Below are 27287 nucleotides of genomic sequence, written 5' to 3' on the forward strand. Positions count from 1 at the left end.
GAGGGGACTGCCAATCAAGGACAATGGACCCTGACCAAACCTGCCATCATGGACAATCAAGAGGGATTATTGGGGGGCCGATAATCCGCAGCGGTAACGCGGTCGCGGGGCGGAAAAAAGCGCGGGAAGGGGGGAATATAACGAGTGATGCAATTGTACCAAGCCAGTCCTGGCTTTGCTTGTGACTGCTACGTTACACATGAGTAAACCTCTTTTGTGAACCACACGTGTCACGGGAGTTTCTCTGTCGAACGGGGCAAACCTTACACAGCTATATAAATGTGACATATAAATAAATAAATCTGTACACAATGCTTTATGACAGCCCACAACAACAGACTCTTGCTCTCCACCCTTCCAGGACTTGCAAGGTGATCTTGCCATGTAAATACGTCTTTAATGCTCGGTTCTTTAATACTTGATACTTAGTCCGAGCAAAAGTCTCAAAGTCTGTAAAATGACGTACAACCTTGCCTCCTACCAAAAGTTCTTGCACTAGGTGGGATGAGGCGCTGTCTCAGTGTGGTCGTTCCTCTTCTAGTTGTTACTGAGCTCCCGGCAAAGCTCCCAGGTCCAGGCAGGGCTCCCACCAGGATATGCTGCTTACCGTCGCTTCCGGTCCGGGCAGTTGAAGGATAGTCCTCTTGCTTGCTCATAATAGCTGCCCATCTCCAGACGTCACCTCCGCTTCCCTGTCTGAATGCTGATTGCTTATCACCTTTCCTCCTACAGACACCTCCCCACTCTGTTTTAGCCTTTGCTTTTGTAAGCTAAGGGCCAGGGTGGGGGGGTGAGGTGGCCTCTGGATGTCGGCACATCCTTAAAATGCCAGGGTGTGGCTCAATTATTATAGGCAGCTGGAACACCGGCTTGGATGCTTGTGAGTAAAGTTGCGAGTGAATGTACGAATGCATGAGGGAAATGGGGTGAGAAGAATTTCTGCCTGACCACAGCTGCTTTTTCCAAGTGCAGACAGCAATCCCAACTTCACTCCCACACATACTTCCCTAATATTTAGCCACTAAACTGCAGAACAAGCAGGCCTGCTGCTTACATAATTACAATTCTTCCCCTACAGGTATTCCTCAGGTTACGACAGTAATTGGAATTTCCATTGGTAAGCAATATGGCCATAAAGCTCAATGTCACGTGACTGCATCACTTAGTAACAGAAATTCCAGCAGTCCCCATTGCCATTATTAAGCGAATCCCACTGGTTGTTAGGCAAGGACCCACTCCAATCCAAGCCATTCCCTTCTTGGGCGGCCACCACAGCAAGCTATGATTTTCACCATGATGTGTACTGCTGTTCTGGCCATCTTGAATCCCTTCATATACAGTCTGAGGAATGAGATGTGCTGAAAGTACTGAATACAGTAAATGTTTTGGGAAATGCAGGCAAAATGGCGAAACTACAGAATAGATTCCTGATCACCTGGATCTTCTGAAGACCCCACAAGCCCTGTTTTCCTCCCAATGTCTTTCCCGTTTCTTTCAGTCACTCAGAGGATTTTCAGGGTGTAACCCCCCTCCCCATTTCAGAAATGAGAGTTGCTTTCACAGTCTTCAGCCACCTGTACTCATTTCATTCAGTTCATATTCTAACAAGACCCTTCCAAAGTCATGCTTCACAAATGAATGTGTGAACCAAAACCCAATTATTCTTCAGCATTAGCATTTCTGCACTGGCAGTTTCTGAGAAAAATAAACAAATACATGCAAGTCACATGCTCATAAAAATGCATTTATTGTTAAATAAAATGTACTCAAGAAGCATTAAAAAGAAAATGTGCTTTCAAAAATGTTTTATATTAGGCAAAAATGGTACCAAAATGCACATATGTATGAGGATTTTGTACAAATATATACAAAGGTTTGTGAAATCTTAAATAAATTCAGAAAGTTGCCGAAATGGGATGGAATATACTAAGTATCAGAAAAATGAGAGAAAACAACAGACGTTTCCATGTCTGCTAGGCTGTGTCCCATGCATTGTTCATTTCATTTATTTATTTTGTGAAAGCTTTTTTGCACTGTTTGAAAAGCAAGTATTTGCCTTTTTGGTTAAGCATAACCCTTGGAAAACATAAAATTGATATGAAATAGAAATGAAAACAATTGTTCTAACTGAGCTTTCTCTACATGAAAAATAGCTATCTGTGTACTACAGAAGATAGACAATAACAGTAAATTCACTATTTGAGGGCCAATTGTTATATAGGGAAAAGATTATATCGATGCAGAAGGGGAAGTTCCTTGGAGGCTTAAGGAAACCCTAAGCTTGGCAGAATATGTATACAGTGGTACCTCTACTTACGAACGCCCCTACTTATGAATTTTTCGAGATACGACCAGCTCTGGCCCCAAAAATTTACCTCTACTTACGAACTCGCCTCGCCTTACGAACCGGATCCGCGGCCATTTTCCGCCCGTTCCACGTGGTCCGCGGCCATTTTTCCGCCCGTGCCACGTGGTCCGTGGCCGTTTTTCCGCCCTGCCGCGTGGTCCGCAGCCATTTTCCGCCTGTTCCACGTGGTCCACGGCCATTTTCCCGCCCATTCCACGTGGTCTGCGGCCATTTTCCACCATTCCACGTGGTCCGCAGCCATTTTTCTGCCCTGCCGCGTGGTCAGCGGCCGTTTTTCCGCCCCTGATGCATGGTCCGCAGACGCCGGAACGGATTAACGGTAATTACATTGAACCTTATGGGAAAATTTACTTCGACTTGCGACCAACTCGACTTGCGATCAGAGTCACGGAACGGATTAAGTTCGTAAGTAGAGGTACCACTGTATATAGTTAAGAAAACTGCACTGAAACCCAAACAGTTATAATGAGGTTCAAGCATGCTCCCTGGCTATCAAGGGCTGTTGAGAGTGGGCACAGAGAATGAGAAAAGAAGAGTGAATGCAGAATGAAATATCCTGGAGAAAGATGTGGCCGGCTGATACCCAGAAGTGGTGCGTGCCACATTGCAATCTTTTGTGGCCCTACTGGTGGCATCTTAATGTAGATGTGTCTTTACAGATGTGTATATATTAGTAACAAAATAGGATGTAGCTACTGAAGAACAACAGGGGTTGTCTATGGGCCTAATTTGGGGGTTTTTTTGATCCCATCACATATTATGCAACTGTACATGTAGACTTTGGGCTGCAGCAAAAATCATGTTATTCTGGGTCAGAGTTTCAATGAGCTAAAACTTGCCAGGGCTTTTCTACCGGGGCCTATTTTCATTTGCCTGGAGCATGGCTTCAAGGAACAGGTCCCTTGGCACATCCAGGGAATTTTCCCATATTCGGCCGGGCATTGCACATCTAGGAGTGGCAAGGAAGATGTTCAAGCCCAGAGAGTTCTATAAATCATTTCCATTTTGGGTCCAAGTGCTACTTCTCAGCTCTGCTTCAGAGCATTAATAAGAAACACTTTGCAGCTTCTAGCAAAACTGATGCCACCAGATCAGACCCTTCATTCTTGGTAAAGTGTTTTCTGAGAGCAAGTATTAGGAAAGTGGTTATCAGTTGCAAACACATGTCTTATGTTTAAGTTTTTGATGGCGTAGTGACAACAGTGGTATTGAGGGAAACCCAATGAAGTTTAAGTACTTTTGCTGGTAATAAAATCAGTGTTGTTCTTGGCCATCTGCACATCACATCCTGCAAGTCTTGTCCTGATCCTGCTGCCACCCCTGTCTTGCCTTGCCAGATGTTGATGGTGTTCAGCCTTCAGCCAGTAATCAAGATGTTCTCTTCTCCCACTTCTTGATTTCTTGCAGATTAAACAGACGTCAGGCGTTACAGAGCAAATGCATGAAGAAGAGAATAGCTGGCCTGTGTGCACCAGCAGACCCAGGTCCTAATTCCATTGACTGATTCCACAGCTGTGCATTAATCATGAATTCTGTTGCAAATTAGACCTCCAGAATACATAACACATACAATTATTTATTTATTTATTTATTTATTTATTTATTTATCAAACTTAGCCCCGCCCATCTCCCCCCAATGGGGGACTCTGGGCAGCTTACAACATATTAAAACAATAAATAAATATACAGTTAAAATTTATAAAACACACATTTACACAGAGTAGAAGGAAGAGGAAAAATCCAGGAGGCCAATGGAAGCAACACCAGGCCTCTAGGGGGCTAGCCAACCCCATATCTGATGACCTCCCTCTCCACCCCAGGCCAGATGGCAGAGCCAGGTTTTCAAGTCCCTCCGAAAGGCCGGGAGTGAGGGGGCCTGTCTCACCTCCGGGGGCAAGATGTTCCAAAGGGCGGGGGCTACAGCAGAGAAGGCCCGCCTTCTGGACCCCGCTAGTCAGAGTTTTTTTGCCAAGGGGGTCCGGAGCATGCCCTCTCTGTGTGATCGGTGGGATGGGTTGAAATCGTGGGGGAGAGGCGGTCCCTCAGGTAGCCTGGCCCCATGCCATGTAGGGCTTTAAAGGTGATAACCAACACCTTGAATTGGATCCGGAAACAAACCGGTACCCAATGCAGCTCACGGAGCAATGGTGTTATATGGGTCCTTCTTCGGACCCCAAAAATAGCTCGCGCGGCTACATTCTGGACCAGCTGAAGCTTCCAGATACTCTTCAAGGGTAGCCCCATGTAGAGCGCATTGCAGTAGTCTATCTGGGAGATAACAAGGGCATGAGTGACCGTTCAAAGGGCATCCCGATCCAGGAAAGGATGTAACTGGTGCACAACCCGAAGCTGTGCAAAAGTCCTCCTGGCCAATACAATACATTCCATAATACTTGAATGCTTCCTATTTCATAAAATATATGAAATTGGTTTTAGATCTATGACCTTTTCACTGGGAACAACGGTCCTATCTTTGGGCGTTGCAATCCTATTTAATAGTTTTCAAATCCAGCACAGGATCTAGGTAGGCATTGAAATACCAACTGGGGTTGGTGAGAATTGTGGTCCAGCCCATCTAGACGTTACAGAAGGCATCATTTTTTTCCTGGGATTGGGGCTAAATTGTAGTGACGAGTTCCTTCTATGTAAATAGAGTTGTGTTTGGATTGTCCTGATGGGTCATAAGTTTGCCTTCAAACTTCTTGATTGCTGCAATGTTTCTTCTGGATTTCTATTTATGCAGGCTGGAATATACCTGCTGTTAAGATGGCCACGGCCCTGAGGCTGCATTGACACTTTTTTATGATCTGCATCTTAAAGAAGATGCGCTTCTTCACGGTTTCTGAACTGGAGGATGGACTGACTTTCTTTAAAAGCACCAGGACTAAAAGGGGTACATTGGCGTAGTTTACATTGTCAAAACAAACAGAATTTGGAAAATAAGAACGAGCATAACATCAGCTGGTAGCGTGGCCGAGCGGTCTAAGGCGCTGGATTAAGGCTCCAGTCTCTTCGGGGGCGTGGGTTCGAATCCCACCGCTGCCATTCAGTTTTATGCCGCCCTTTCCCCCGGTTCGCTTTACGCCGTTCAGGGAAAATCGGGGTTCATGCTGGCAAACGGCAATACGGCAGTCGGTAATAATTGCATTTTATCGCTGTGCCTATACGGCTTCCGGATCCGAGAGATCACTGGATAGAAGAGAGGCAGAACCCAGCTGCCACCTCTCGCTCGCCCTAATTTTTGCAGGTCTTGATCCGATCCCCTTGTTCAGGCGCTAAGACCAAGCCGTAAAATCAACGCAAAGCTTTAAGCGGGTCGTTCAAAACCCACAAACGATACACATTTGGGAAGTTGGGGGGAGCCCTAAAGACGCCCACTACTTGCATGCATTTTGGGTGGGAAATCCCACTGCGCTATACAAGAATTGCGGTGTACACTAATTGGTCATTTTACCCACATGCACGCCGTGACTCATTTTCTAGAAAAAGAGGGGGGGAGAACTGTTTCTGCCCGGTTTCGAACCGGGGACCTTTCGCGTGTTAGGCGAACGTGATAACCACTACACTACAGAAACCGCTTCCACTTTCGCTTTTCCTGAGCGGTCCTTATTTTACTTTTCGGGGACGAAGGACTGTACAATGTTAAACATTTTATCGAACTGAGGGTACATAACAGGGAAACCTTTAGCGGTGCGGAGCCACGCGAAGGCTTCGGCTGGCCTTGTTGTCTCACCCCGCCAAAAGGAAACCCAGGGTTGCACTGCGGACGTAGACGCGTGTATTTCCAACCAAGCACAAACCCTCCATTTCTTCTGCGTCTGCCTCTTGCCTCCCAGCAGGCGGGGAGTCCTGAAACGGGCTGGACTTTCTGGAGAGCGTTTATCGCCCCACCGCTTCCCTTTGTTGCAAGCCTTCCCGACTGGGAGCCAGGCGCAGCTCAACGCTTAGGCCTTCCGCTCATTTCTGAAAGGAGCAGGTCTTCAGTGCCTTTTTGGGCGACAATAAAAGGAGAAACTGTAAGCTCTGCAGGTCCTGGGGCCGAAAAGTCCTGTTCTGGAAAGCCGGAAGGATTTCTCTCTTCAAAAGGGGGACGCACCAAAAAGGGCTCGTCCGGGATTTGAACCCGGGACCTCTCGCACCCAAAGCGAGAATCATACCCCTAGACCAACGAGCCGCCGGTAGGAGGTTTTGTTCACAGCAGCTTACTTAGTCCTTCTCTGTCCGTGCGGAAACAATTTGTTTTCGTGGGTTTTCCTCTGTCTTTGCCTTTTGCTTATTTGTTTTGAAATCCTTCTTTCATTGCTGAACCGTGACTTCCCCTCTTAATCCTCGCTTCTTTAACTCGCCTGATAGGCGGCAAACAATGCAATGATTGACATAATTCGGGGTTGAAGAAGCTATTGCCCTGTTCATTAAAATGCCTCCTAGTCCAGCTTTTTCCAAGAAGGGCATATTGCAAATCAACCCTTCACCACCGATTTCCCCTCCGGAATTGTTCTAGAATTTATGAGCAGAATTAAAGTTAGCCTATTTTTTCAAGGCTTACCAAAAAAAAAAAAAAAAGAAAGAAGAAAGGATGCCGGGTTGCCCATTTATCTAGGCGATAGGGTTATTATGCAAAAATGGGATCTTGTGCAAAACCCAGCTTTGAAATTCCGCTGTTGCTTGAAGCAAGGGTTGGCTGCAAGATTATAAAAACAGATTTCAAGCCTCCAAGGCAGAGAAAGCAAACGCGGTAGGAAAAGGGAAGGCCCCAGCGAGATTTGAACTCGCGACCCCTGGTTTACAAGACCAGTGCTCTAACCCCTGAGCTATGGAGCCCACATGCTACATGCTCTCCTCTTTCCCGTGGATAAGGCCAAGGCTCTTCCTCGCTAGCGCCTTATTGCGCAACGCCAAGTCATACCTCCCTACGTGGGGAACCATCTTCAGAGCTTAGCCAAGGATCCCTCCAAGCTAGCCCTACATTTTCTCGCTCCCACATCGGCGGAGGCCGCAGCTCCACAGCAACCCAGAAGCGCTCCCTGCTGTGCTAACATACTTTGCAGGGGAAAAGGGACTGCGTGGGAACAGTGCCTCCTGCTGTCTAGAATGAGTATTGACAGGCACAGCCCTCCAACTAATAGGATGGGGGGAAAAGAATCTCGTACGGGCCCCGTGCACAGCCGCATTTATAAATCAGTATAATACAGTGACCCAACGTCCTTTATTACAGGGTTCCTCAACCTCAGCAACTTTGAGATGGGTGGACTTCAACTCCCAGAATCCCCCAGCCAGCATGGCTGGTGTCAGAACCTGCATCAATCAAATATTAATTTAAAAAAGGCTTTTGTAGAGCTATAGCAGTCAGTGGGTGTGTGCTTGATCTGATTCTGCCATTTGTGACAAGGGGGGGGGGGAATGGTAGTTCATAGCTGTGCTTGGGGTTTTGCTTTGAGATGGAGAGGCGCTACATTGATATGGGAATGCACAGCAAGACCTGATTGCAGACGAAACCGGTGGTAGCTTGAAGGCCAGGAAGGACTGTGTTATCAAGGGGAGGAACGCACAAGGCCACGATCCTGTGAGAAAGAAACTTGGCGCCAAAATAGAAAGGGGGGGGAAAGTAGAGGGAAACTTACACAGGCTTTTAGATTTAGCAATGCTTTGCTTCAAGCTGCATGTACCAACCAATAAAGGAGCATTTATCTGAACCAGGCCTGGTTTCACGAGAATTCTTCTAGACTGGGGTTTGGACTTTGTGGACTTGACAGCTGGCTGGGGGATTCTGGGAGTTGAAGTCCACCCATCTCAAAGTTGCTGAGGTTGAGGAACCCTGCTTTATTATGAAGGACAGTGCTTTATTTCAGAAAGCTGTCCTTTAGATTTTTTATTTTTCAAAAACTCACTTTTGCCTTTTCTTTTCATCATTTAACTTTTACTGTACAAATGATACCACTTCGTGCCCAGTCCTTCAAATTCATGTGAAAAATATGGAAATGGATTGTCTTTTTAAAATAAATTTACATAGACCGCTTGATTTTAGACATTTTTATTAGAATGTCTGGGGGGGGTTAGTTTTTCTTGGGTTTGCTCTTGAATTTTCCTTTGTAAAGCAAAGTTATAAACAATTAAGGTTTTTTTATCCTTATGAACCTCTTTCAGATTTGCTGCTTTTTCAGGTTTGTCCTTTATTGTTTCCAAGAAAATATGGTCACCGTACAATAAATAACACATCCAAACCCTGAGAAGGCTGTAGACTCCCATAGCTGCTATTAAACCATAAAATAGGCCTAACGTGATTTTTTTAAAAGGCCCAAATATCCCTAAGAAAGAGCAAAGCCTCTGGATATCGGGGAGCAGTGTGGCTTTGAGGTGACTCCGATTTTCTTCCTAATTGAGCATCTCAGCTCTCCTACCCCACAGGGCTGTTATGGGGAAACCTAAGAGGAGAGAGTTCTGTGGAACCCCCTTAAGGCTCTGAAGGGAGGTGGGGTTTAAATGCAATCCACTGTTCAGCAGCTTAGCCTGGGATTTTCGGTTGGGGAGACTTTCACTGACAGAAAAGTCAAATAGGAGAAGGAGCTGTGAGTACCATATGCAAGCTTGGGTTAAAAGTATATATCAGTGCAGAAAAGCAAAGATGGTGGTGAATGGAGTGCTCTCTGCAGATTTCCAAATCGGTACTGGAACAAGGCAAGGATGTCCACTCTCTCCTATCAATGTGTTAGAAATACTGGCAGAAAAAGTCAGAGGTGATAAATAAATAACAGGCCCCAACATTCTTGGAGAGAAATACAACCTCAAATTCTATGCAGATGATGTAGTATTAACTATCATATCATGTTAAAGATAGAAAATATGCACAACCAATAACCAACCTTCCATCCATCCTTCCTTCCTTCCTTCCTTCCTTCCTTCCTTCCTTCCTTCCTTCCTTCCTTCCTTCCTTCCTTCCTTCCTTCCTTCCTTCCTTCCTTTTTTCTTTTTGAAGGACCCAGATAACCTCACATGTAGCTAAACAAACATGCGTCCCTGCCTACAATCCTTAAGTGGGTGTGGGGCAGGTCCTGGGGTGCAATCCGGTTCTGCTGCCCCAAACACACCCCACTCCTGCTTTCACCCCCATACTTGCATCTGCTGCTTAAGGCTAATGCCTCCTCTGACTTATGCCAGGGCTGGTCCAAGGGGAGGAAGGGCAGGACCCTGGAATCATTAAGTTGGAAATGAGAAATGATTGACTTTATGCCCTTTAATTCTTTAAAATAACTCTCTTCCCTTTGCCTGCCCCCCCCCAGCCCCCCCCCCCTCCTCCAGCCATGGGAGCTTCAAGATAGGATTTTCCTCCAAAGGAAAAAAGAAAAAACACTGCACGGACCACATGTCTTGATAAGAATGGGTTTTATTTACACGTGGACAAGTTGAGTCAGCATGATTTCAGGGTTGCAGAAGTTTGCAGGAGAGCATGTTCAATCCACATCTAGAATGTCAGTGTTGTATTCCCCAAATTTGCTTCTTCCCAGCCACACCGAAGCTGTACTGTAAAACAAGTCCACAGCACCCCATCCTATGGATGGTACAGTCTGAACTATTTGGGATGATGGCAAGCCAGGGCCCACTGAATCCCAACCATGGGTCCAGCCAGACAAAGGATGGCTTGCAATCCTAGGGGTGCACATATGCAAGGGGTGGGGGTGGAGGTCTTCAGGGTTCCAACTGCATCTTCAGGGTTGATTTGCAGAAGCCTCTGCACCACCAGCCATCCGTTCTGCGCTGCAGGATTTAAACAGCAAGGGCAGAAAACCTGCAAGGCCAGGCAGAGAGCCTTGCCTGCATTCAAGAGCCATTCAAACATCACTTGCATTCCCAGAATAGAGACGCCCCAAGGGTCCCAAGAACTAAACAATAAACAAAAATAAACATCTTAGCTAAGGTAATTATTTTTTAATAGTAAAAAGAAACATTAGCTCTAGTTCCTTTTCTGTTTCTCTGTTCCTATAGGATGAAATCTTTGTCTTTCCTTAAACTGCCCTTTGGAACTGCACATTCCGTGGGCATCTCATATTGCAAAATCCCAAGCGCTCTCTTTCCTCCACTAAGAGGCCCTAAGAAGACGCCAAATGCAAAGAGCAGAACGTTTGACCCTCTCCTGCAATCTCTTCCCCAGCTGCTTTTCCTACGCCAAGGTTCAAGCTCAACATCTGAATTAACACAGAACCAGAGACTCTGCAGGAGAGAAAGAGCCAGGCGAGAGAAAGCCTTCCATCTGCCTCTTCCTGGCTGCAAATGATGACCTTCCTAAGTCTTTTGCAGGAAAGACGTAGCAGCTGAAACTGCAAATAATGATTAGAAAAAAGACAGTCCTGTATGCAATTTTGGCACACTCACTCTCTCTTTGCCATGCTTATTCCCTATAGCTATTCCAAAGGAACAAAACAGTTACACCTCCCTCTTCTCAAAATTCGGGCCGGCGAGATGCAATCCTGCCTAATTGTGTGATAGGATTGGGGTTAGAAACAGCAACTCAAACATCAAACCTATTGACATGACTTCTGCATACTCAGGACAAATTGGTGGCATCTCCTACTGCTTTGCACCGTATTTAGGTTTCGGCACCCTTGACCAGCTTGCCCTATCGGAAGGTGGCCACGTCCAGATTCCTCACATATTTTTCTCCAAACTCCCACGTGTCTCCCAGGAGGTCAGCCCGACATAAAAACAAGCAGTCCTTGCATCGCCGTGGCTTCCCCGGCCTCCAACAAAGCATCCTCTTCATTTCAGGAGCAAAGCTTAATATAGGTTATAGTGGAGCAAACTGAGAAAAGCGGAAACATCCTCTCTGCGAAGGCAACGTTAAAGCTAAAAATGTGTTGCATGGTGTCAGCGTTGTAGAAGGACACTTCTTCTCCTTCGTAGTCTAAGTAGACTCTAATTTTAATCAGCTTCTCATTCAGGAAAATCGGGGTGCGCTGAGGGGTGGTGACCGCCCAGTATCGCCCACCATTTTGCTGCAGGGCCCAGATGCCCTCTTCAGGGCAAAACTGAGTCAGCCCTTTCCTTCGGACCGATTCCTTGGCCACTCCAAAGGCCCAGCCATCAGCAGACCCCACCTCCACCTCCCAGTAATGCCGCCCGGACTTGAACCCTTCCGTTGCCAGGACTCGAGAGTTGGTGTCAAAGCGTTTGGGGTTGTCGGGGAGATCTTGCTTTCGACAGCCCATCCGCACCGTCTTGAGATCCGAAGAGATGAGGAGGAGGTGGTTGGCTGTCTCCGGATCCAGGAGCAAGTCCTCTAAGGGGGAACACATTGCATTAAGTCAACTATTACGACCATAGTAATAGCAAGGAAAAGCAGCAGCGAAGAGCAGGTGTAAAGGCCAGCATGCCAAAATTAGAGTGCTCCCCTCTCTCACGTTGAGTATTTTGCTTTGTTTTTCTTTTTTTTAAAAAAAAGCAACTTATGCCTAAATAGAGTCGGCAAGTAAAAAGGATTTCTCTTCTTGGACCAAAGCAGGCCATTGTAAGAGCATTGGCAACATGTTTATTTTTCACTGAAATTTCTTTGCTTAATGGGAAACCCAGAGGATTTCCATCTGAACCTACCTGTACATCTCCATCTTTTTCAGAGGCCTTGTTCCACATGTTCACACTATCTATTGGACAGGGTTTGTCCTCTATGTTAGGTCATCATACCGGCACCAGAAATTGGATTGTCTTACTTCCTGCTCTATTCTTACTGATTATCAAGCTTCAGGAAAGTGGATCTTATCCAGAAAGTTTGTGGGGTTCCTTGAATTACTGAACACTTAATCATAGCTCAAATTTTAATGCCATTGCCTATGCTGGTTTGTTTTGCTTTGGTTACTGTTTTTTGTGGTGGTGTTTTTATTATGCATGGATGTTTAGAAACAAAGACTCCTAATGGTCTTCTAGTCCAACCCTAGTCAATGCAAGAAATCCATTGCTGAAACAGCACTTTTTTATCTACTTTATTTTCCTTTCCATCAAATCCAGAATAGCAACCATGAACTACTATGACTACATTCTGTTAAATTAATGGAAAAACAAAATGTCAGAGAGAAGGGCATCATTTAATACAAACCTTGAAAAATTGCCCTACCTTGGTAATAGGGAGCATTGAAAGTCTACACTTACACATTACGTGCATGATTTTGTCTCTCACAATATGTGTTTGGCTGTCAGCCTCCCAGGTAGTCCAGACAGGAAGCCCAACAAGATGAGCTCATTCTACTTTATTGTAACACTACATTAATAGAATCTTGCAAGTGTGAAAGTACAAATCTCCCATCATCTCTTTTTACAGCCTGATAAGTTAGGGTGGATCCTTTCTGAGTTTCTTCCTGTTCCCATTATGCAGCTGTGGGCTCCTCCCACCTCTTATCTGATTGTTCCCTAGGCAGCATCTCTTCCTCCCATCTCCCAAGGTCATTCCCATATACCATTACATCGGCTTATAACATTTACCTTTCTCACCTTTCCCCAGTTCATCCCGTAAATGATCTGAAAGAAGAGAACACACCGTCAGGTCTACAAGGCAACAGAAAGCAGTTTCGTCTAAACACCTCGAACCCAGCCTTCCTCAATCTCAGATGCTCCATACGTGTTAAGTGTGACTCATAAGAATATAAGAACAAGACCAAGGGCCATCTTACTGTAGCATTTGGTTTCTCCAATGGCCAGTCAGATGCCTCTGGGGCTCTCACAAGCAGGGGCAGACATGAGCCTTTCTCTGTAATACTTCCTTGGTATTTGCTGGCAGACTGCCTTCAAGCCACAGATATAAGTCTTCAAAACTAAAAGCCCTTGGTAGACTGTGGTACAAATTTATCCAACTCCATTTTAAAAGTAGCCATCATTATGTCTTTTGGGAATGAATTCTACAGATTGATATCTCCCAGCATCTTGGCCAACAGATAATATCATTTTCAGGCTGGCAACCATAATATCAGGAATAAAGATCTCTGGCCCAGTTTCAAGGGCAACCTTAGGGATTCCCCATCTATCTACAAAAGCTTCTTGAGCACCACTCTCAGGGCCAGACCACTACGTGCTCCATGAGAATGGTGTGTGGCAAAAATGGGGGGGGGGGCGCTATCCTGTTGTAAACCTTATCAGTAAAGTCAGACAGCTGGGTGTCAAGTTAGAGGTATAGGATTTTGTTACTAATTGCTTTACTAATATGATTTACTTATTTTATTTACTTTAATTACTTTACTATTAAGAGTTATAAAAGGATAGTCCTCCAATCTATGTACTTTCTTTTGCATCATGCTATATTTGCAACATAATTGTAAATATAGCATGTATGTTGATTTTATAGTACTTGTGCAATTTTCACTCTTTTAGCTTAAGTGTTAATGTTAATTGTAATAGGACAAAATTGTTGTTGATTTCCTTTTTTCCATCCATAGACATATATGGAACAATCACGTAGCTCTTGTTGTTCTCTGCCAACATCAGAGTTTCCATACCTCAGGTTTCTTTAGATGCTAAAATAATTAGATTTACACAGCAAGTATTCTTTTTCTTTACCTCTGAACTTCTTAAGCACTCCCTTGAGAGCCACCGTCTTCAGAGAGAAGTTGGAGACGTGGCCTTTCATGTCAGAAGAAACTGGAATAGGCTTCTGACATTTGACATTGTCACTTCTAACAAAGAAAGAAAAAGAAGGATGTCAGGACTGATAGCTGTATTATCCCAAACTTTCCCTTATAGTTCAAGACAATTGGCAAGTTTGAGGTGTCAACAGCCTGTGTTTCTCACCTGTGCTATTGATCTGAGTGGAAATTTAATGGCAAAAAAAGAGGGGAAACATTTGTAATGCACACAAGCTCTCTGGCTCCAAGTAAATTTTCACATTTTGCATTACGAAGTAGAGCAAAACACCTGCAGATAGATTCTTCAAGGACATGTACTGGTCTATTTCACACTTCTGGGAAGGAAAGGTTGAAATCATCTGAATCTTTAAGCTACCCTTCCCCCAGCTTGGTGTTTGTTGGATTGACTGATTAAGTAACATCAACTTGGGGGGAGACTCTTAGGAATCACATGGATAGATTTTCTCCAGGATGACCCAACTTGGGGCCCTCCAGATACGTTAAGAGAATAATTCCCAGAATTTCATTCCCGCAAAGGCAGTTCTGGAAGTTCTGAAACACATCCCACTTGTTTGGGAAGGCTGGCACAAGACAACAATGCAAACCCCTTTTCAGGTTGATAGATGCATCTGACCTGCTAATGGACAGCAACACTCCAAAAAGTGGGTAGGGTCAGGGTAAAACTGTGTTGAACTTAACTTCATGCGAATTTAATTACACCCACATGTTTAATCAGTTTCCCCTCTGTCACATTAAGAATTACAGTTTAGTGGCAATTTTCACTGGGGTTCCGGAAGCCACATACTAGGGTTTGTGGAGATAGGACAAGTTGGACAACCTTAGTCAAAGCTCCAGCTTTGAGCTGGAGTGAACTCAAGCTCCCTGAATAAATAGAAATAACTCTTCTCACCCCCATCTTTCAATCTGGCTCCTACTAGTTCCACTGCTTATATTGATGAAGGAAACCTAAGACTTTCAGAGCAGAAAAGTATCTTATTTCCATACAAATAAATCAGCAGCAGCCTAGGATTAATCCTGATCCAAGAGGGCTGGGCCACAGCGTGTCTTTGAGACCATATTTCTCCAAACAGCTGTCACTGACCTTTTAATTCGTTCATGCACAAACAGAAAGAGAGGGTGGAAATGCAGCTTCATACCTGGCAATAGTAGTTGTCACATCCTACAAGGGAAAGAGGAAAAAAAGAACAGAGGATTGGGGAAAGAGATGTCCTTGCCTTTTATACTACTAGTTGGGAGCTCCACTCATCATCCAAGAGTCTTTTGATGGTGCCACCAAGAAAGGAGGCCTGGCTGCAATTAACTAAGCCCTTGGCTGCCTTGGTAGTGGCCCCACTGCTGTGGAATTCCATCCTCACTGAAGTACAGGTAGTCCTCATTTAGCAACCACAATTGGGACCGGCAACGCAGTCATTAAGTAAAGCAGTCGCTAAGTAAAATTGCAACTGTCCCTATGATCTTCAGCTTTCCTTTGGTTTACAGACCTGTGAAGGTCATAAATGCAAGATTTGGTCACAAAGTTACTTTTTCATCACTGTCGTAACTGCGAATGGTTGCTAAATGAGGCAGTCACTAAGCAAGGACTACTTCTTCGCTGTCATTTATTACTTTTAAATGTAGTCTGAAAACCTGTTTTTATAAGCTGGCATTTCCTTCCTGAAGTTCTTTGAACATTATGTAACGACAGCTATTTTTAATATTCTGATATCCTGCTTTTATAATGATTGATTTCTAGGTCTATTCATTTTCACTAAAGGTTGCTTTTATTTAATATTGTAAACCACTGCAGGCTGGCTTTGCCAGGCACATACAAACAGAAATTTGAAAAATGAATAACTAAATGATAAATTTGCCTTATTTCTCCTTAGCCTTCTAGTCTTCTTTCTGCTTCTCACTTCGTTTGCATTTCAGGAATTATCCTACACTATGGCTGCATTTCTAACGCATGATGCTGACAGGGGTCTCACATCCCACCACCACCACCCTCCACCTTCATCTCAGAAAGTTCTTGCATGCCATACAATACACTAGTTGCAACAGCTGTCCATCAAATTCTGTAACATATGCAGAATATATCATGTAACACATGCAGAATATATCATTTCGAGGAATGATATATTCTGCTTCACTGCCTATAGTTTGGCTTATGAGATCAAAAATTCTGTAATGAAAACATAATTTAAATTTCTTCTTCTTCCAATCTATATGTGTTGGCCACTAGTGCACATGGTGTGGGCTATTAGCAGGTTAGTCTAGGACCAGAGAGAGTCCTGGGTTCAATCCTCATCCAGACTGAAAGTTCATGACATGATATGGGACCAGCTGCTGCATCTCATCCTAACCTACCTTACCAGATGACTGTAAGCGTAAAAGCAACAGGGAAGAGTTCAGTCAGAAACACTACTTTTTAAAAGAGGGGTGGGATTAAAAAATATATTATCTACCACATAATCAATATTTGCCTTGAGGAAGTCATGTGGCTTAGTCAATGGATCATGGAAAGCTTTCTGTAAAATTCCTGAAAAAGTGAAACCAGCTCAGCATTCTCTGAAGTTGCCCTGAAGTCAGATGAACGTTGACTCTCTCCTCAGAAAAAGGCTGCAGAATGATCAATACACCTCCCACTCCCCACTGCCCAGATCACCACATCTTCCCACCAAGATCCTTAAGTACAGTAAGCTACGAATAGATACCAAGCACATTTAAGGGGACCTTAACCTTAATTTCTCAAGTGCTACCGTCTCCAGAAAAGAATGTGGCAGTCTTTAAATAGTCATAAGAAATTCTATAGTATGGAAACATCAGGTGTAACATGAGAGTAGTAGTCATGGCCAAAACCAAAGGCCAGGGAGAACTGTTTTTTTTTTTTTTTTTGCAACTTTCAAGTGACAGAGAAAGAAGGATTTACCTTGAATAAATACAAAGAGTCACTGACCTATATTTGAGAAGGCTGTTGAATTAAAGTCTCCATGAAGGGCAAGACTAAACTGGTTTTTAGTGTCTCTTGCTACTGTACTTTTAATAACAGCTTGATTTATAGATAAAAGCAAGCAATCATAGTTGTTTCCAAGCTGCAGACAAATTTTTTCTATCAGTTCTGCACTTCCCAGAACTGTTACAACATTAGAAAAAGCTGGCCCTAGTTCATGGACATACAAAAAACTCAATTCATTTAAATCAGTGTTTTTCAAACTTGGCAACTTTAAGATGAGTGGACTTCAGCTCCCAGAATTCCCCAGCCAGCATGTTATTGTGGTGTATTGAGTAAACAATAGCTGGGTTTGCACAAGATCCAGTGATGTGCAAATGCAAAAAGGCCTGACTTTATACAAAATGTCTACAATGCTTGTCTGTTGTTAAGTCTTACCTTGAGGAAATCAAGCAATGGTTCCTGGACTTTGTCCTCCAGATCAGCAATGAATTTGTTGAGGAGGGAAATTTCCTTGGATAGCTCTGTGATGTTTTCATTCTGTCTTTTCATGATGCCCTTCTCCATCTTGTCCAGCTGACCAAGGAGAAGCTGTTCTTGCTCATGAAGAAATTGGCGTAGCCCTTCAAATTCAGAGAGGACCTTCTGTCTCTCGGTTTCTATGGTTTTCTTTTTGAAAAGTCAAAGAAAGAGGGTGTGGAAGCAGAAGGACCATTACAGTATCCCTAAACAATTATCACTGGGACAGACTTCTCAAGTTTAATCACCCGCCATGCCTTGCCAGCTCCCAATGCTATTGAAGAGCGCCAGTGTGAGAAAGACTAGCCTAAAACTAGAATATTATCCCATTGATGCTAGGCTATGAAGAAGACAATAGGGTAAAGTTATTATTATTATTATGGGGGAGAAGAAATTTGGGCTGGTGTAACTGCATACATGGGATACCAATGGGGTGACAAAAGTTGGCCCCATACACATTTATTTATTTTATTTTATTTATTAATCAAATTTATACACCGCCCATCTCACTGTATAAGTGACTCTAGGCAACTTAACAAGTAAAAAAGAAAGCTATAAAAATCTTTACAAAAATATACAAAGTTAAAAGACAGAGAGAACGTCCTCAAGCCACCAACCAACCCCAGTGCTGTGAGCCCCCATTGAATCCACCTGTTAGTTGACACAGCCAGGTCTTGAATGCTCTTCCAGAAGGCCAGACGAGTGGGAGCCAACCTCACCTCGGGGAACAAATTCCCCCTTTTGCTCATCTGAATGTAAGAGTTTTGCCTTCTGGCTATACACACAGTGCCAGGTTACAGTGCTGTACACTCAACGTATAGCTGTGCCCCTCTGAAGGGTTGTTCTGAGAAGTTATGATCTGTGCGCAGAGCTGTAAAACGTATCTTGAGAAATCCAGACATCAGCTCCAGACTTCAAGATTTTTTTTCTTTTAAAATCCACCTCTTTATTATTTAATATTACAGGAGCATTATCAGGATAGAGACAATGCTGATTTGTTCAACCGTTTCTAATAAAATTCAAGAAGCAGCTAGAATGGAGCCAAATATCAAGAAAGTGTTCTACAGTTCACAGTTGTGAAAGATAATGGAGAGAATAGCAAAATAATATAATAAGAAGTATACTCAACAGGTAAATGAAAGGAAAAGCTTTTTTCCCCCCTAATAGTTAGCTTTTAAATATTTGCAGTTCTCATCTTTGTGGCTTAGGTGCTCTTTGACAATTTTGTTTTAAAAGGTATTTCTCCTTCAGACAGAGCACTGGATTCAGTTTTTGCTTATAGCAAAAGAGTATGGTGGCACCATAAAGGCTAACAGATTTATCACAAGGGATAACCTTTTGTAGAGATTGCCAAATCAATCTCTACTTGATTGACTAAAATTGACAGGAATAATAAATAGGTTCATCTAACAGAAGCCAGCCAGGAAGTTTGTTTAAACATCTGGTGAGTTCTATTCAAGAAAATACCTAACCCTAACCCTGACCAAAAACACTCTTATCTTTTCATATTGGGGTAATATGTACAAAGGCTCTCCCTCCATCCAACACAGATCTTTCTGCTATTCTTTAAAGCAGCCCCCCTTCTTTTAGGCTTCCACATGAACCTGAAAAAAAGATGTGGATACTTTAATAAGTTGATTGACTAAAGTTAATGGGGCTCTTCAAACATGAAAAAAGAGGCTGCTTTAAGTAACAGCAGATGGATACTGTGTTTGCATGAAGTCCAAAACAATGCCCCAATGTTTGAAGCAAGCACAACTCTAATTTATATCATGCATTTACGTCCTCAGTCAGTTTTAACTTCAGATGGGTGCAGACAACATGTATTATAGATACTCTGTAGGTAGAAAAGCAAGATACAAACTGAATTCTATAAATAAAGGGTTCTCACAAGTTTCCAGTCTGATGGGAAGCTCTCCGGCAGGATGTTGATATATTATTCTGCTTACCTCCTGTTTTTCAAAGAACTATTAGCAGCAGATATGATAAAGTGACATGCTTTTTGCTTCTCCCCAGCATGTGGAAATAGGGACACACTGCTTCTGAACATGGAAATCTCATTCTTGGTCCTGTGGTTGTGACATTAATAAACTTAATCCTTCTTGGTTTCTTCAAAAGTCTTACAGAATCACATACCTGCATCTGACTGAACGATGCTGAGCAAGTTTGCCAACTTCTGAGTAACAACAGGTACCTACCAGAAGTTCTTGGCTCTTCTTGTCATCCTGTGTTTTGAATTCCAGGAGCCCTTGTCTCTCTTTTTTCAGAAAATCCAAACGAGTCTGAATTTGTTCCTAAGGTCCAAGGTATACCATTATTTTTTTTAAAGTTTCCACAATTTTGAGGCAATCAAGATTTGTCCTGCTGAGAAAATTCTATGCATCCACAGGGGAAACTAAGAGTCTATGAACAAGTGTTATGGAGCCCCTGGCTACTATGATTTATATCCTTATCACCACAAAATTAAATGGCATATTCTATTGTGTTACTCTTATTTATTGTGTAACATTTTACTTTTATTTCAATATGTTGTTATAAGCCACTATGAGTCTAAAAAATTCAGCACGATACGGAAGGAAGGAAGGAAGGAAGGAAGGAAGGAAGGAAGGAAGGAAGGAAGGAAGGAAGGAAGGAAGGAAGGAAGGAAGGAAGGAAGGAAGGAAGATATACATTGCCATAGTCTTTGGGCCACAATAATTTCTATAAAATTCATATGCTAGATGACTCTCATTAAAAAATATAGGTCTTGTAGCAAAAAAGTTCCAACACAGACGCTGTGAGTTCAAATCTTCTTGGGGGTTGTAATATACAGAGCCGTTGTTTTGCCTAGAGAAGGTCTCAGGTGCAATCTCATTCATTTCCAAGGAAGATATTTGTGCGGGAAACTCAGGAGAGCCACACCAGGCAGTGCAATGAACAGGATTGTTCAAAATGGACCTCTGGTCTGACCTGGCACCAGGCAGTTGCACACAAGCTTCTGTAGAGTTGACTTGCTATTGGACACTTTACAATGAGAAAGAATTGAGCTGGAATTGGCCCCAGACATCATATATAATATAGCCTGTGTTTGCCCAATGTGCTTAATTAAGTTCTGGGTGGCATTTGTGCATTGCATAAACTTCACAATTTAGTCAGCAGCAGGATTAGAGGAGTTAGTTTTAGGCCAAAACAGTTCTAGTCTGCCAGGCCAACTAGAGGAAGAGATAGAGAAGTAAGTTAGTAAGGGATGACTTTCTCTTCCTCCTGCTGAAAAGGAATTATGTCCTAATCTTAAAATAATCCTTCAAAAATGGAGCTTCTCCAGGAAATATCTGCCCATTATGTATACATACTCCTGCCTCCCCCCTATTCCCAGCCACATGACAAGATGGGACTGATGGTCAAATAGGACAAGAGGGCTAATTCCTTCTAAGTCTGCAGAGGTACAACTATTGTGAGGTCACCATGGATATTATATATTTATCCCTATTGAATTTTTTTTTAAAGAAAGCAACAGGATGTTCTATTTTTCCAGGCAGATTGGCATCCAGGAGACCAACCATTCTTTATTTGACCAGGGCATATATAATCAACTGCAACCAGCTAACCAGAGTAAATATTGGTCTTCCAAGTCATAGTCCAACAAGATGGCAATCAAAGTACATTGGGTCCTCAGGATAACATCCATAGTAACAATGTGTGGTTTTGGATCACTCGTGGATTACTTCCACACACACATGATCCACCAATATGATTTTGGCTAAACCAATTTACTTTTGGCTGAAGCAGATTAATTCCAAGTTTTCAGCAGACACACTGAGAATGTCAACCTCTTCCAGAAGAGGTTGAGTGGCTGTAGCTTAATGCCATGAATTTCTCTGCTACTTCAATAAATTGAGCAGAGGAATAGGGAAGCTTCCAACTCCAGGTATTTTGATGTTTTAAACAAAACAGACCATGGATTGATGGTGTGGAGAAGTCACTAGTTGGGTAGCATTTGCTGGGAGTTGAGTGGCATATAAATTTAATAAATTGTTATTATTATCATTACAAGTAGTTCCCAGTTTAAGAACAAGGTCCGTTCCCAAGGTCTGTCCTTAAGTCAAACTTGTATATAAGCTAGAACAGTATTATTGTGTAATACTGTATAAGTAGTATTATGTAATGAACTCGAACCATTGTGTATTTAACTCGAATCATTGTGTATTTAAAGTGAACTTTGCTACAATAGGCTCTGTTCTTCATTATGGGTCATCTGTAAACCAGGTGTTCTTAACCTGGGAACTACCTGTATCGTTGTGTTCATCTGTTGTTTACCTGGAGAATGCAGGGATTCATCATGTGATGGGCTCTGCATTTTGAGTTGGCTGTTAATAAGGACTAAACTTTGACTCAGAACTGTGTCTGAGCATTTGAAGACTGAAAATAGCTATGTTGTGCTGCAATCACATAGGCTTAGGGTCTGAGCATATCTGGCCATACAAAGCCAAAGTCCACTCCAACACCTACTGTGCATGGAAGTGTTCTTCTTGCAAACCGCAAGAGTGATTGTTGTTGTTCAGTCGTTAAGTTGTGTCCGACTCTTTGTGACCCCATGAACCATATCGCGCCAGGCCTTCCTGTCCTTCACTGCCTCCCTGAGTTGGCTCAGTTTCATGCTCATTGCTTCAGTGATGCTATCTAACCATCTCATCCTCTGCCGTCCCCTTCTCCTTTTTCCTTCAATTTTTCCCAGCATCAGGGTCTTTTCCAAAGAGTCCTCTCTTTGCATTAGCTGACCAAAGTATCTGAGCTTGAGCTTCAGTATCAATCCTTCCAATGAGCAGTCAGGGTTGATTTCCTTTAAGATTGACTGGTTTGACCTCCTAGCAGTCCAGGGGACTCTCAAGAGTCTTCTCCAGCACCACAGTTCAAAGGCATCAGTTCTTCGGCGCTCAGTCTTCTTTATGGTCCAGCTCTCACAGCCATACATTACTACTGGAAAAACCATAGCTTTGACTATGCGGATCTTTGTCGGCAAGGTGACGTCTCTGCTTTTTAATATGCTGTTTAATATGCAAGAGTGATACAACCTCAAAATGTACCACAGTATGCGTTTAGACCAGTCTTCCCCAATATGACATCCTCCAGATATGTTTGACCACAATCCCCATCATTCCCAGCCCCGCTCAACTGGAAAGTAAAGTTTTTATAGCTCAGGACATCTGGAGGCACTGCAGTGGGGAAAGCTGATTTAAAGCATAAGCTGCCTTAAATCACTAATCTTCCCCATGTTGTAGAGACCAAGGTTGGGTATCTGTAAATGTAGACAAAGGGTTGGGTTATAACATTTGAAGCTTTCCTCCTAAGATGGCTGCTTTAAAGTAAAAAGAAGAACAGGAGGAGATCCAGTTGAGTGACCTCTCTTACTGCTGTTCTTCAACTGGTGATTTCTCCCTAGAGGGAGGAGTGGGGAAGGGATTCTCCAGGCTTTGAGATGGAAGAGGGAGAGAGGCAGTGTGCAAGTTTGTTCCCAGAGGGATAACCATTCCTGAAATGTTGATGTAAATAGCCAGCTGCAAGAGTTTCCATTATGAGTGAAAAGATCCTCCTCCTTGGCAGATCCCAGGAAGCCTCTTAGAAACAAAACTAAGGGTGATAGATGGGTTCTAAATGAGAAACAGTTTAGTTGCCCGATTTATGGAAACTATCTCTTTCTTCTCAATAAATCTTGATGTGCAAATTACATTTCTTCCTGGGCCATTTGTAGAAAAGGAAGGATTGCAGTACATAACACGAAGGTCCTCTAGCTTACATATGGAACTAGTTTTCCAAGATCTTCTTGGGGTGCCTCAGCATATCTGCTCTTGTCACCTTATCAGCTGCAGTTTCTATTTTTAGCTAGATATTGGCACCAGGGCTGCAAAGAACAAGCTTGGCTCCTACTCTCCAGAGAATCAGTGTCAGTCTGAGATCTTCTGCCCAGTTTGGGAAGTTTTCCTTCCAGAAATAGAACAGGACTTTGGTTTTTGACTTAACCATTTCTTGCCTGACATGGACTGTCCCAATGGCTACAGATTTGCAATCAGCCCATCTGGAAATTCCTATTTTGCTATTCTAAAAGTCATCAACTCCAAATGGAGATTAGGGCTCATCTGTGGACAGCCTTGGAAGTTTATATATGAAAATTGCAAGCTTCATCTTTTGTTAATAACTTACTTTCTCTACATTGTTTTAAAATGTATTATCTTCAGTATTAATGTAGGAACTTGGGGGAGGAGTGTACCATGGCACAGGTTTATTTATCATGGTGGTGTAAAAACTTCACCTGCAGATTCCTTCCTTCATGCTAAACTGTGATTATAGCCATTGGATCAAACCAGGGTGTTTTTTTGACTATAACTCTGCAAACTCTGCAAACTCATCGAACTCATTGAGTGTTTTGAGGTGATTTTAGTAATTCTGCTAAAGGGGTAAGGAATGGGTATAATGGGGGACCACAAAGGTAACCATTGCTACAGTAATGAAGAACCTTGGGATACTTTAAAGATGGATAAATGTATTACTGTGCAAGATTTCATGGATCACAGTCTACGTGGAATAAGACATGTGTGAAACTAAGACTGTACAAGATTCTACCTGGTTTTGATACCCTGGTTTTAATGCAAGGGATTAAAAGGGTTACCTCTCTGAGAGCAAATCTTTACAAAGTGGTGTTGTTGGGGGGAAAACATGGAAATGGAAAACTGCAGAAAATGAGAACTGGAAAACTGTGTTTGGTCTTGGAATGTAAATAAATTTTTGAATGGAAAACTTTTCGAGTCTAATCTTTGTACTTTAAGGCACAATCAGTTCCTCCCTTTGCTCCCCACCTAAAAAAGCCCCATTTTATTCATTCATTCATTCATTCATTCATTCATTCATTCATTCATTCATTCATTCAAATTTATATAGCAACCCATCTCAGACTAGTGACTCTGGGCAGCTAACAATAATAAAAACAATGGTGTGGGAATACTCAGGGGGCTAAACCTGCCCCCTGAAAATCCCAACTCACAAAATCCAGGACATGGTGTCCTACAAGCTGACCATGTCCACACCAGCCTTGCAGAGCAGATATTAAGAGTCTGCAGAACCTTTGCTTAACACAGCTGGCAAACCGAGCAGCCCCAATTCTGTTGATACCTCGAGGGCTTTGCTGACCTCTTCCCTCCATGCCCCCTGCAGTTTTTAACACTGTAAAGCAGTGTTTCTCAACCTTGGCAGCTTTAAGCTGTGCGGACTTCAACTCCCAGAATTCCCCAGCCAGCCATGCTTGCTGGGGAATTCTAGGAGTTGAAGTCCGCACAGCTTAAAGCTGCCAAGGTTGAGAAACACTGCTGTAAAGGGAAATACATGGGCAGGGACCAGTTACAGACCTCCATTCTGGGAGGTTCAATCCTTAGAGGTGAATGATCCAGGAGCCCCCATTTCGCCCAGTGCTGAAGACGAAAACCATTCCATTACTTTTCAACAGACATGATTGAGCCTGGCTTAATTTGGAATGAAATCTGGGGGACAGTTATGGAATTTCATTCAAGGTGGGACTTACATTGTCTAACCCCCACTCACCCACCGAGGGTTCATGCACAGATTTTTACAGGGGATCCAAATGACCCTGTTTTCCATTTGAAGTCTTCCTGTGTTTTTCCATCACAGCAGGACAGTGGTTGAAGTTTTGGAAAGGAACCATCAAGGCACAGATCTAAATCCCAATCGCAACCACAGAGCTCACTGGGTGACTTCTCCAGCCATTGTCATATTTCAGGCCAACATTCTGGGTTGTTGTTTTTGGTTGAAATCCCCATGTATCCCTCCTTAAGCTTTTAGAGGAAAGGGGGGATATTAATGAAAGAAGTCAAAAGGAAAAACAGAAAGGTTAACAATTATTTTTGATAGGAAGTGTTGATTGGATGTTTTGTGCCTACCATTATTTCTTCTCTAGATTGCTTTCCTGTCCCTAGATTTTTTTTTCTGGAAAAGCTAAGGAACATAAAAAGACAGGCTACCTTTGCACAACATAGACTAAAATGGGACTGAGTAGCTTCTGGTTCAGTAGATGTGGAAAACTAGCCATTGGCTTGGCTGCATGTTGGATGAAACAGGCCATCCATCCCATTAAGTCACAGTCTGGCTTATTTATTTATTTGCACACAGCATGTTCTGGGGATATAGCAGGTTTGGGGTTTAGCATGCTGTCTGAACCTAGCTGTGGAGTCAGATCTCAGCCTGCTATTTTTGACCCAGACATTAAGCAGCTCCTCAGGGTTTCAGAGATGGGCTTTCCCCCAACCCTGCTTGGAGATACCTGGGATTGAACTAGGACCTTCTCCGTGCAAGCTCGTGCCCCGTTCTTTTCAGCAAAGAACAAGAACAATGTGGAAAGATTTTCGAGACAGGTAGACCCAAGACGTTTGCACGCCTGGGAAGAATACTTGTGCAATGGACTAGCAGGTACGTACCTTGTACTCCTGGGCTGCCTCTTCTACAGGCACCACAGCATGAGGTCGGTGGTCCCGAGACCGGTCACACACCACGCAGATGGTCTTCTGGTCATCTTTGCAGTAAAGCTTCAGAGCCTCCCTGTGTTTCTCGCAGATCCTGTCCTCCTCAAGGCCTTTCCCACCATGCAGGATGAACTGGCTGATGATCTCAGACATGTTGGCCAACTGTCGATTGGGCCTGAGGCTTTTCTCCTTGAACACCTCCCTGCACTGGGGGCAAGGAAAATCCATCTCCAGGCTCTTCCAGCTCTTGGTGATGCAAGCCCGGCAGAAATTGTGCCCGCATTGGATGGACACGGGGTCTTTGAAATATTCCAGGCAAACTGAGCAAGTGGCTTCATCTTGAAGGTTTCCTGGGAGGAAGACGGCAGCCATGGCTGCACCGATATCCCCTTCTCCTTCTCCCCTTCCTGCTTTCCCTGCAGCATACAGAGAGCGAATGCTGGGCACGAAACACAGGGCAGGGGTTCCTGTGCCAGAAGCCAGCTGGTGTTGCAAGGTCATCTCGGAAGCTTCTGGTTTCTTACGTTGGCAACGATTCAGCCTCTAGACAGGATGAGAAATGCTCTTTAGAGTGTAGAGAAGGAAAATCAGAGCAGGGGGCTTCATTCGGTTTGGAGAGACCAAAGGGATGTTTCCAGATTCCACATGACTGATATTGTTTTTCAGTCCTGACTGAGATGAGAACAGAGATTCATTTCTAACATTAGCACTGAGAAGCTTCAGCTTGCCAACAAAGCCATTCCCTCTGACCTAGAAGTTGTCCTGGCTAGCCCACTTGAATAAACTTGTTTTTAAATAATCAGCCATTAGCAAAGATCCAGAAAACTCACCACAGCCACCAAAGTTAACTTGATTTTGCACTGATTTTAAACGTATGACATTTTCAGATGATTACAATAATACACAGAGCAGGAAGAAAAATTCTGAAGATGGATGCCTTCATTCACATCACAGTTAACGTTGCATTGCTATGATAGTGTTTCCAAGTGATGAAAAACATTCTGCACAACCTCAGATGCACCCATTTCTAATTCTTTGAATTCAAGAACTGGGTCTGACAGTTGTATAAACTGGAAGCAAGAGAATTAGTAGAAAATTAATTAAATTCTGATACATTGCCTAGACAGCTTGAGACCAGTGGTCCTCGACCTCTGCAGCTTTCAGATGTGTGTACTTCAGCTCCCAGGATTCCCCAGCCAGCGGAGGTTGAGAAGCACTCTTTTAGACAAATTGCTCTTCTCCCTGTCTCAGTGTTATAATGCTGGTCCTTCGTGCAGGGCTATTGTTGAAACTGCTGACCCAAGCTAATGTATCCTGAGCTATTCTGAGTGCTTTGAAATATTTCAACAGTG

At 43.4% G+C, this 27287-nt stretch overlaps 1 protein-coding gene and 4 non-coding genes across 6 annotated transcripts; 1 reads left to right on the plus strand and 4 right to left on the minus strand.

Moving 5' to 3' along the window:
• Positions 1-5331: 5331 nt before the first annotated feature.
• Positions 5332-5413, plus strand: TRNAL-AAG (transfer RNA leucine (anticodon AAG)). Its single transcript has one exon. It is a non-coding gene; the product is annotated as a tRNA-Leu (tRNA).
• Positions 5414-5870: 457 nt separating this feature from the next.
• On the minus strand, positions 5871-5943 carry TRNAV-AAC (transfer RNA valine (anticodon AAC)). Its single transcript has one exon. It is a non-coding gene; the product is annotated as a tRNA-Val (tRNA).
• A 527-nt stretch (positions 5944-6470) lies between these two features.
• TRNAP-UGG (transfer RNA proline (anticodon UGG)) lies at positions 6471-6542 on the minus strand. Its single transcript has one exon. It is a non-coding gene; the product is annotated as a tRNA-Pro (tRNA).
• A 574-nt stretch (positions 6543-7116) lies between these two features.
• On the minus strand, positions 7117-7189 carry TRNAT-UGU (transfer RNA threonine (anticodon UGU)). The gene has a single exon. It is a non-coding gene; the product is annotated as a tRNA-Thr (tRNA).
• Positions 7190-9720: 2531 nt separating this feature from the next.
• Positions 9721-27182, minus strand: LOC103059856 (E3 ubiquitin-protein ligase TRIM7-like). Of its 2 annotated transcripts, XM_007439640.3 has the most exons (7): positions 25891-27176; positions 19630-19725; positions 17351-17581; positions 15123-15145; positions 13901-14016; positions 12833-12868; positions 9721-11639 (listed from the first exon to the last, which is right to left on the minus strand). In XM_007439640.3, the coding sequence occupies exons 1-7, from the start codon at positions 26434-26436 to the stop codon at positions 11125-11127; spliced, it is 1563 nt and encodes a 520-aa protein (XP_007439702.1). In that variant the 5' UTR covers positions 26437-27176; the 3' UTR covers positions 9721-11124. The 2 variants fall into 2 exon arrangements, with proteins under 2 accessions (XP_007439702.1, XP_087990691.1); XM_088134565.1 differs by lacking the exon at positions 19630-19725 and having other exon boundaries at positions 25891-27182.
• Positions 27183-27287: the final 105 nt, after the last annotated feature.

The sequence above is a fragment of the Python bivittatus genome, unplaced genomic scaffold (genome assembly GCF_059951505.1).
Source record: "Python bivittatus isolate LINGU-HERP-01145 unplaced genomic scaffold, Pbiv_v1 ctg000080_np1212, whole genome shotgun sequence".
In the NCBI taxonomy this organism is placed as follows: Eukaryota; Metazoa; Chordata; class Lepidosauria; order Squamata; family Pythonidae; genus Python; species Python bivittatus.